We start from the raw sequence: 11,238 nt of genomic DNA on the forward strand, positions 1-11,238 counted from the left end.
GGAGGCTGAGGTAGGAGAATCTCTGGAACTTGGGAGGCAGAGGCTGCAGTGAGCTGAGATCGCACCATTGCTCTCCAGCCTGGGGGACAGAGAAAGACTCCGTCTCAAAAACAAACAAACAAACAAACAAACAGAAACCTACTTGAGATTGGGTAATTTATAAAGGAAGAGGTTTAACTGACTCACGGTTCCACAGGCCATACAGGAAGCTTACAATCATGGCAGAAGGTGGAGGGAAAGCAGGAACGTCTTCTATGGCTGGAATAGGAGGAAGAGAGAGAACAGGGAGGTGTTGCCCATTTTTAAATAACAAGATCTCATGACAACTCACTATCACGAGAGCAGCAAGGGGAAAGTTGGCTCCCACAAACCAGTTACCTCCCACTGGGCCTCCCCTCCAACACTGGGGATTAAAATTCAACATGAGATTTCAAAGGGACACAAATGCAAACCATGTTAATCACATATATTTTATAAGAATATATGTACTATGTATATGTATAGACACAAACATATTCAAGTATTCATTCCTATGCTTAATATTTTTCATCTTAATATTAATTTGTTTTCATTTTTTATTTTACTTTAAGTTTGGGTATGTTTTTAAATATTTGCTTTCACCTTCGAATCTGGGTTCATACTTCAAAAAAGCAGAAATGATGTTTTTCTGTCCCACTCAGTCATTATCATTTAGAAAAAAAATACATTTTCATATTTAAGTATATCACATTGTTGGTGTTCCTAACTAGATGAAGAATTAGTTAACAAGACAGTAAACGAATGATGAAACCGCAGGAGAGCTGGCTGAGGCAGCACGCAGCAGGGGCCTTCGCAGCCTTCAGTCCTTGTACTCCTGACTTTCAAGAGCGGCTGAGGACCAACTCCTCATCCACAGAGACTGGGTCCTCATCCACTGAAAAATGGAAATTTCTATCTCTGGGGGAATTAGTTTTTGTGTTCTTGTTGTACAAGATTGCACATCCAAGACAGCACACAAGAGCTCAGTTATTTCTAGTTGGGAGATCATTCTTCTCACTAGTCCTGAACCTCTTGGGCTCAAGTAAACATTACTCCAAAGTGACTCAGGCACAAGATCTGAATTCCCAGAGCACAGAGAGGTTGAAAAACCCAATCACATATGAGGGGAGGCCTGCTAGAGCAGAGAATGTGTTCACTAAGGATCTACATAAAGCCACGCCATGAGAGATGGAGGAATATAAGAAAGCAGAGCCCAGGGACAGGCTCTTCAGCTTCTCACCAACATCCTTGTTCTTTGATTTTTTAGGAGCAACTGAGACCCTCAATCCGGCACAAAATAAGTCAGATTCCAAGACTGGTGAGTGAGGAGAGGCTCCCAGTCATGGGGCTGGGCACAGAGGGTCAGGTCCTGTCAAGGGGAGGTGGGTACCCTGGGTGGACATCCAGGGGTCCTGGGTAATTGTGATCTGCCCTGACCTCTGTGACCTCTTTGTCCACCATCCCTAGCCCCACACCTCCAGGATTACACAGTGGAGAATCTCATCCGCATGGGCGTGGCTGGCTTGGTCCTGGTGTTCCTTGGGATTCTGTTATTTGAGGCTCAGCAGAGTCAGAGAAGCTCCACAAGGTGCAGCCGGGAGGTGAACAGCAGAGAGGACAATGCACCCTTCAGAGTGGTGGAGCCTTGGGAACAGATCTGATGATCCCAGGAGGTTCTGCGAGACTGGGGCAGCAGCTGGGGAAGTGTCTGCTGAGAATATCAAGGGGAAGAAGCATGGGTCAGGCGCAGGAAGATGTCTGGGTGTCTGTAGAAGATGCTTCCTCCATTAAACTGTGGTGCTTTCCTCCTCATTGTTGACTCTCCTTGACTGCCCCTCCCTTCCTTTTTCTTCCCTATGATGTAAGGCTTTGCCCCTATGGTGAGTTTGGGTCTGCCCCTCTGTGACCTCATACTCTGCTCCACTTTCAGGTAATACATCTTTCTTTATTTCTAGCTAGTGCATTTTCTGATGTGTATTACTGGGACTATCTCTTCAGCTCATAACATGGAATTTGCTTTTGATAATTAAATCCATGTGCAAAAATCAGATTTGCATTTGCAAAATTTAAAAGCATTTATTTGTGGAATTTGTTGATGACTGTGGTATAAACACTCCCTTCATGGGCAGCTTCAAGATTCTCACATGACTGCACCTCCCCTGACCTGCTGTCACACCCCAGTCGGAGCTGGTTGTCTTGGGTTGGTCTTGGGTGAAAGGTCCTGACCCTGTCCTCTCTAAGTTCGAAGGTTCAGCTCAGGCCCTGCCCCCAGGAGCGCTCTGGGCAGAGATGGAGTGAAGGGGTCTCTGAGGGAGGCTCAGTCACAGAGGAATTCGCCCCTCAGAGGAGAAGAAGCCAACAGGGGTTCTCCCTCTTCTCCTTCACCTGGAGTCCAGAAGCTGCTAGGTGGGAAGAGGGAGGGTCTTGGAGAGGCCACCAGGCAGATGGAGGGGAGAGCTTTGAGTGGAGGTGGGGACTGCAGGATAGCTCCAATTCCGCAGTCCCTTTCTGTGCTCATCCCAGGACCTCCAGGGATCCCAGCCCCCAAGCCACAGGCTCCTCCTCCACACCTGGTGAGTCATTGAGGCCTCTGGGCTCGGAGAGAGGGTGGCCTCCCGCAGGGCAGTCCTGAGTCTCCCAGAGGATCCCATTCCCCTCAAGGACTCAAGCACCGGCTTCCCTCCAGAGCCAGAGGAGGGGCCACAGGCTCCCAGGGGCTCAGGCTGGGCTGGTGAGGGCAGGGGTTGAGGCAGAGGGAGATGTTGGGGCCCAGCCTGGGGGAGGAGCAGCCAGGCTGACGTGGGGAGCAGGGCAGCCCCAGCCCTCACCTGCCTGTCCTGACCTAACAGGCCATGAGGACCAGCCCCTCACCCCCATGGGGTCAGGCCCCCAGAGTGGTGAGTGAGGGTCTTTGAGTGGGAGGTGGGCGGGGTTCAGGCGGGGAAGGGCTGAGTTCTATCATCAGTTTGAGGCTCCTCTGGAGATGGTGACACGGACAGGCCCCTCCCCTGCCTGGGCCTCAGTTTCTCCAAGTGTAAAGGCGAGAGGCCTCCGGGTGGGAAAGTTCCTTTCAGCTCTGACTCCCAGCTGGGACCTCCTGGGAGAGGAGACCTCCCAGGGAAGCCTCCCAGGACCCGATTCCATAGGGGCCTGTCCTTTCCCACCTGCAGCAATGACGGTGACCTGGGGCAGGGGAGGGGAGCAGAGGCTCATGTGTCCGGAGGGTCTGGGGTCCTCCCGAGCCACCTCCCTCCGCACCCAGGGAAAACCAGAGCCAGGCCCAGGGAAAAGCAGTTTCCCTTCCTGTGGGTCCACAGCTGTGGGGACCTGGACGGGCAGCAGCAGGCTCTGAGTGACCACATCCGTGTATCTGTCTGTCTTGGAGGGCCCTGTGGTCTCCTCTCCCACAGCTGGAGCCCCCAGAGCAGGCATCACGATGTTCGTGCTTCTCTGCCTCAGTCAGTGATGGAGGGAGAAGGGGTTACCAGGTTCTCCACAAGCCTCCCTCTTACTCCAGCCCCTGGGCTGTCGGGGTTGGGGCGCACAGTCGTTCTGGGCTGAGGGTGATAAAACACAGAGGGGTTTTGGACTAAGCTGGAGAACCAGGAGTGAAAGAGATCTTGGGATCCAGTCTCTGGTTCCATTTCAGGAACCATTCCTTCCCCAAACTCTCCCCATGGGCTGAGACAGGCTCTGTGATCACCTGGGAGAGGCCTGTGTGTCTGGTGTCAGGGGAACCTGGAGGCCCAGGAGTACCAACTGGATAAAGAGGGAAGCCCAGGGCCGGGTGCGGTGGCTCATGCCTGTAATCCCAGCACTTTTGAGAGGCCAAGGTGGGTGGATCATGAGGTCAAGAGATCGAGACCAGCCTGGCCAACATGGTGAAACCCCGTCTCTACTAAAAATACAAAAATTAGCTGGGCATGGTGGTGGGCACCTGTAGTCCCAACTACTTGGGAGGCTGAGGCAGGAGAATCGCTTGAACCCGGGAGGTGGAAGTTTCACTGAGCCGAGATTATGCCACTGCACTCCAGCCTGGTGACAGAGCAAGACTCCATCTACAAAACATTAAAAAAAAAAAAAAGAGGGAAGCCCAGTGCCCTGGGACAGACAGAGCCCAGTGCAGCCTGGAGACAGGCTGAGTTCTCCTATCACATCCATAACAAATGAATATGTAGGATGACATTACTGTCACTATTTCAGCCCCAGTGACTTGTCAGAGCTCACTGACCCCCTGGAGCTGGTGGTGACAGGTGGGAGGACACCTTGGGGTCCCAGCCCTCAGGAAAGGGGTCTGCTCTCAGGAAAGGGGTCTGCTCTCAGGGGTCTCTCCCTCCCAGCCCAGCACTAAGGGATAAGGTGGGAGGCTTGAGCCTCAGAAATCACACTGCCGCGTTCTCTCCTAGGATTCTACAGCAAATCTACCTTCTCAGGCCCCTGAGCCTGTTGTGACTTTAAGAGAGGACCCTCCAGTGTGGCTCACAGCTGCAATGGGACAGATTCATTCTGACTGAGGAAGGAGAACTCAGTCTCTCCTGCACCCTAGACTCTCAGCAACACCCTAGTGGACAGTCCCAAGCCCTGTTCCCTGTGGGCCCCATGACCCTCCGCCACAGGTGGGTGTTCAGACGCTATGGCAATAACAGGAACACCCTTCAGGTGCGGTCGGAACCCAGTGACTCCCTGGGGCTCCTGTTCTCAGGTGAGGAAGTCGGAACACCCTTCAGCTGTGGTCGAACCCCAGGGACTCCCTGAGGCTCCTGTTCTCACTGAGGTTCCTGTTCTCAGGTGAGGAAGTTAGAACACCCTTCAGGTGTGGTCAGAACCCAGGGACACCCTGGGGCTCCTGTTCTTAGGTGAGGAAGTTGGAACACCCTTCAGATGTGGTTGAACCCAGCGACTCCCTGGGGCTCCTGTTCTTAGGTGAGGAAGTCCTGTCTTAATCCCAACCGTTTTTTGAGGCATCAGACAGGTTGCTGTGGATCTCACTCCCAGGCAAGCCCCAAGTGTGAAGGTGGAATGAGGGGAACAAGGGCTTCTGGGGCCAGAGACATAGAGTGTAAGTGACGGTGAGATCTGCAGAACCAGAGGAGGACAAGGGATGTATTTGACTAAAAACTAAACTAAAGGCAGGTAGCCCGGCGCCTAGGAACCAGACCCGAAACCAGGTCTGGGCCTGCCTGACCTAAGGCTGGTAGTTAAATTTCGACCCCTGACCTAGCAACTGTTGTTATCTGTAGATTCCAGACATTGTCTGGAAGGACATTGTGAAACCTCCCGTTCTGTTCTGTTTCACTCTGACCACCGGTGCTCTGCTCGCAGCCCCTGTCACGTACCCCCTGGCTTGGTCAATCAGATCACGACCCTCTCACGCAGACTCCCTTAGAGTCGTGATTTGAAGACGCTAGCCTGCGGAGGCTCCCAGCTGATTAAAGCCACTCCCCTCACTATCTCGGTGTCTGAGGGGTTTTGTCCGTGGCTCGTCCTGCTACACATGAAGAAACATCAGGGTGCGGTGGTTCACACCTGTAATCCCAGCACTTGGGGAGGCCGAGGCGGGAGGACCGCTTAAGCCCAGGAGTTCGAGACCAGCCTGGGCAACATGGTGAGACGTCCTCTCTACTGAAAATACAAAAATTAGTGGAGTGTGTTTGCACACGCCCATAGTCCCAGCTACTTCAGGGGCTGAGGTGGGAGGGTCACCCACCTGAGCCTGGGAAGGTTGAGGCTGCAGTGATCCAAGATCGTGCCACTGCACTCCAGCCTGGGGGACAAAGTGAGACCCTGTCTCAGAAAACAAAAACAAAAAAACGGCTCTGACCTTTTCAAAAGTATCAAGGTCGAGCAAAGGCACCACGTAGTGGAGTGCGAGGCTGTTGCCTGTTGCCTGTTGCTCTCAGGCGCCATCTACTGGATCGCAGCCAAACGACAACACCCAAAATCACTACTCAATTCTACGGCCTAGGAGAAACCAGGAACAAGAATTCATCAATGCCTTAGTTGTCTGAAAACTTCCAGAAATAAAGCCAAGAGACTATACTCAATTTATGCCCTTGCAATGAAAGGAATAGCAGCCCTCCCAAATGAGAAAAAAATCAGGGAAATAACTCCAAGTATCTCCAAACCAGCCCGCGAACTCCCCAGAAATTGTCCTTAATCAGTATGAATTGTCTCAAATGACAAACGTAGAATTTGGAATCTGGATCGCAAGGAAGGTCATTCAAATGAAGAACAAAGTTGAAACTCAATCCAAGGAACCCAAGCAATCCAGTAACATGATTAATGACATGAACGATTACATTTTGAGAAAGACCCAAACTGAACTACTTGAGTTGAAAAATTCACGACATGAATTTCATAATACGTGGAGAAGCGTTAACAGCAGAATAGACCAAGCTGAGGAAAAGAATGTCAAAGCTTGAAGACTTGTTTGAATCAAATCAGTCAAATTTAAGAAAAAATATTTTTAAAAATGAACAAAATCTCTGAGAAATATATTATCTAAAGAGACCAAATATATGACTTGTCAGCATTCCTGAAAGAGGAGAGAGAATAAGCAACTTGGAAAATATATTTGAGGATATAGTCCATGAATATTTTCCTAAACTCGCTAGAGAGTTTGACACACAAATCCAAGAAACATAGAGACATCCAGCCAGATATTATATATAAGATGACTATCCCCAAGGTACACAGTCATCAGATTTATCAATGTAAATGCAAATGAAAAAGACCTTGAAGGCAGCTAGAAAAAAAGGAGAGGTCACCTACAAGGGGAGCCCCATCAGGTGAGAAGCAGACTTCTCAGTAGAAATCTTAAAAGCCAGAAGAGATTGGAGGCCTATTTTCAGTGTCCTTAAAAAAGTAATTACATGGTCGGGGGCAGTGGCTCATGCCTCTAATCCCAGCACTTTGGGAGGCCGAGGCAGGCAGATCACAAGGTCAAGAGTTTGAGACCAGCCTGGCCAATGTGGTGAAACCCCATCTCTACTTATAAATACAAAAAAAAAGCGGGGCATGGTGGCACGCGCCTGTAGTCCCAGCTACTCAAGAGGCTGAGGCAGAAGAATCACTTGAATCCAGGAGGTGGAGGTTGCAGTGAGCTGAGATCACTCCACTGCACTCCAGCCTGGGCGACAGAGTGAGAATCCGTCTCAAAAAAAAAAAAAAAGAAAAATTACAACTAACATTTTCATATTCTGCCAAACTAACTCCAATTAATCATGACTAATAGCTATTAGTAACTTACAGTAATTGAAACATTTCACAAGTGTTTTTCTGAGATCCTCTCAAATCCCCATGTGAACGCTGTCACTGTACCTACAGATAAAATGGTAATTACCTGTCAGCAAGGAGATGACCTCATGGTGTCCCAAAACTTTATCTCTGGGATAAGGTGCCCCTTTTGCACAGACGCACAGACTGTGATGATGGCAGCAGCTACTTCTGCAGCAAAAAAGTGGCATTTGGTAAGTGGACCTAATTTTTTAGGTTCAGATGCTCATTCTTAGAGGAATGAAATGTTTATCATAAAAATATGGTGTGGAGATATTAATTCGTTTTATCCCTCGGAGTAAAAACTGAACAACAACAAACAAAACAAAACAAGAAGCAGGGATATTTTCTCTGAGACGGAATCACCCAAACTTTCTCACCCCAGGGATGCTTGACATCTCTCGTCTACCTTCTCTGTCACAGCTGCATTTGAAAAGTCTCTCTGGACGAATACACCAAACCTCAGAGTCTTTGTAAGAGGGTGAAGAGCATGTTTCACTCTTGGCTCCTGCTTACACTCCTGTTGTCTAACGGAAGCTGCTACTTCGGACATTTAGAAATATGTGTGGTGGCAGCATGTTGTGCTTTGGTTGGTGATGCCAGTGAGTTTCTGAAAACTTTCTGTGATGAGTACAAAACCATAAACCTTCATCACTTTTTTGATAGGTCCTGGGGAGCAGTATGCACTTTATTCCCTGGATGATTTTATGTCTATAGAAAATTTCTGGATTAAGCGTGAAGAATGGAAACTCTCTCTTCCATCCAGAGAAATAAAAATATCTTTTTGATATAAAGTGGCTACATTTTTAAGGATTAGGGAGTAGAAATAATTAGTGAATATAAGTATTTTAAAGTCTAAATATGACTCTGACTCTTACCAGAGGTCAAAGTGCTTTGATAGCCCACAGGCTTTGTACCTGCTCCCAATCCATTGTGATGTAGAGCTAAAGCTTCTCAGAGTTGTCATTGCACTCGGTTCATCAGCAGTGAAAGCTTGTCCTGTTCTGACTGCTGAGATCTAAGTCGTAAGAGCTGTGGGATGGGAATTTTCCTGTTACTCTCCCAGGAAGTAAAATATGCCTCATTTATTCTCTAATCTAATCAAGATCACTTTGATAAAAAAAAAAAGGAGAAGGTCTTTTCTTTTTCATAAATTCTTGTTTTTTAAGGGCACATGGAATCTATAATCCCAGCTGATCTAAAATTCACAGATATTTTCTTGTGAATCTCTTTATTATTCCCTTTCTACATTTATTTAGTACAATATAAATTCATCTGTAAGATTCTTCTCTGACTCCAGAGACCACTCCCCTCTTCTTTTTTGGATTTATTTATTGGTCTCTAATACAAATTTGCTAAATTTATGCTATTTGTTGTGACAAAACATTTTCTTCCTAAGAAGTCTGAACCTGTTTGTGTGCACAAATGAGTGTTCTTTTCTTGCTCTCCCACTTTTCTCCTCATTCTTTATAACTCTGGAACCAAACTGTTATTGATTATTATATATTCTTTCAGAAATTACCTTGATTTTCTAAAGTACCTATTTCTTTTAACTAATCTGGACTTTACCAGCATTCTAATAGTTCCCAAATTTTAGTGCTAGTTAAATCACATTGTAATCCATTAACTTCTTCATTGTTTGAGTAAATAAATACAATACTTTTCAAAATAAAGACAGTTCTTGCTTTGATAAATCTAATTTAAATTATTTAGACAATATCTACATTTTAGAGAATTATAAAATTTTCCATCAAATTAAATATCTCTTCTAGGATTACAGGCGTGAGCCACCTCGCCTGGCTTTTGGATGTTGTTGTTGTTTTAATGTTACTCTATTTTTTTAGATTCAGGTGCTACACACACAGGTTCCTTACATGGAGGCATTGCATTCTGGTGAGGTTTAGGTGTCTAAGGCACGCATTACCCATATAGCTCACCAGATTTTATGGGGGAGGCAAAGGGGACACTTCCCCATCCCCAAGAGCCTAAATAACATTTCTACATGGGGCCCAGGTGAAAGTCTTTGCAGGATCCCCCAGCTTGGGTGGGCTCAGCTGTCACCCAGGGGTCCAGAGCAGGGACTGGTAACCCATGGGCCTGCCGGTTGGAGCGGGGGTCTCACCTGCTTGTCCGTCGCTGAGCTCCACCACCAGCCAGGGAAAGATGAAAGCGCCAAGAGTAAAGCCTCTGGTTAGTATGACAGCTCTGCAGCATTAGCAGCTGTTTATTGTTACGGCCTCAGTGTGACCGCTCTTGGAGCCCCGATCACAGACTGCCCTGTCCTCGCTGTCTCTCCACCTGTCTCAGCAACCGCTCGCTGTCTTGCCCAGTGCCACCTCTCCGTGTCTCTCACCCATTGCCACCCCTCCGCGGATCGCTGACTGTCACCATCTCTGCTGTCCAGCCATCTCGCCTCTCTGCTAATTGTCCCTGCCTCAGCTGAAAGTCTCTCTGCCTCTCACTCGCTGTCTTCATCATCCTTTCCTTGGTCGCTAGATGATGCGGGGAAGGTGAACTCCCAGATTGGGGCATAGCCCAGGAGAGTTCTTGGCTTTGCCTAAGAAAGAATTTAGGCGGGGTGGCTCACACCTGTCATCCCAGCACTGTGGGAGGCTGAGGTGGGTGGATCACTTGAGGTCAGGAGTCCGAGACCAGCCTTGTCAACACGGTAAAACCCCCTCTCTACTAAAAACTACAAAAATTAGCAGGGCGTGGTGGCGGATGCCTGTAATCCCAGCTACTTAGAAGCTAACGCAGAAGAATCGCTTGAACCCCGGAAGCGGAGACTGCAGTGAGCCGAGATAGCGCCATTGCACTTCAGCCTGGGAAACAGACCGAAACTCCGTCTCAAAACAAAAAATAAGTAATAAGTAAGTAAATAAAACAAAATAAAATTTAAGGGTGAGCTAGTGTTACCTAACCCCTTCAGGGTTACGCCAACGTCTCGTCAAGCGGCCATGCACAGCAGCAGCAGCAGAGGTACTGCTCCTCAGGTAGCAGGGCTGCCCCGCAGGCAGTGTGCCCAGAACAGCCGCTCAGAAACACAGCTGCAGTCACTCTTGTACCTGCTTTTAATTACAGGCAAATTAAAGGGCACGTATGCAGAAATTCCTAGAAGAGGGTGGTAACTTCCGGTCAGCGGGTCTTTGCCTTGGAAAAGGGCGGTAACTTCCGGGCGTTGCCATGGCAATGGTAAACTGAGCTGCCACGCTGGTGGGCGTGTCTTAAGAACAGCGACTTCCACCCTCCTCCCCCCGCCCTGTATTAGCTAGTTCTCAATCTGCGGTGGTGTCTGCGTCCCCGCCTCCGAAGTCCCACATCCTACCTCAGAACTTCTGAGAAAGCCTTTTCCCCTCCCACCCTGAGTTTTCCCATCCGAATAAGAAGGAGCTGCCTGGAAGTGACCCCCAAAGCCCTTTCATTTCTGACCTCCTGGGGCATCTTGGTTGTGGCTCATCCTAGACCTGCCCCAGTCTCCAACCCTCCCTGGGCCTGGTCGGCTCCTACCAACTATGTGTTGCAAGGGTTAGAAAGCCAGGAGAGGCAGCTGCAGGTACGTGTAATTGTATCCATCAGTGCTGGGGTCTGAGATTTGTGAGATGAAGCCACAATATTAGGAGAAAGCAAAGATTTGTAAAAAACCCCACTGGTTTAGAATCTCCCCTCTCTCATGTATCACACAAAGTGGTTGAGATTTTCTACTAAATGCAACACCCAGCACAGCTATGCATGACTCCCAGGCCCCGACCCTGTCCTGCAGGATGGGTGATGAGTGTGCAGGAAGGAGCACAGGCTGGGTCAGGAGGAGTTGGGGTCCAGCCTGACTTGGACACGGGGAAGATTCTGGGGCTTATGGAGGAGGAAGAGAGGCAGACAAGTTGGAGAGAGGACAGACGGACGCTCCCTTGGCAGCTCTTATTTCTCATTACCGGAGTCTTGCTCTGT

The 11,238-nt window shown here is 48.6% G+C and overlaps 1 protein-coding gene across 1 annotated transcript in view; it reads left to right on the forward strand.

The window, feature by feature from the left end:
- Nucleotides 1–1,830, forward strand: part of LILRA4 (leukocyte immunoglobulin-like receptor, subfamily A (with TM domain), member 4) — a 13,471-nt gene extending 11,641 nt beyond the window's left edge. Inside the window, exons 7-8 of the mRNA XM_011932513.1 lie at nt 1,286–1,336; nt 1,486–1,830. Coding sequence (XP_011787903.1) covers nt 1,286–1,336; nt 1,486–1,679 — 245 coding nt within the window. The 3' untranslated portion in view covers nt 1,680–1,830. The remainder of the gene's footprint in view (nt 1–1,285; nt 1,337–1,485) is intronic.
- The last annotated feature ends 9,408 nt before the right edge of the window (nt 1,831–11,238 follow it).

Source organism: Colobus angolensis, unplaced genomic scaffold (assembly GCF_000951035.1).
Source record: "Colobus angolensis palliatus isolate OR3802 unplaced genomic scaffold, Cang.pa_1.0 Scaffold96, whole genome shotgun sequence".
Lineage (NCBI taxonomy): Eukaryota > Metazoa > Chordata > Mammalia > Primates > Cercopithecidae > Colobus > Colobus angolensis.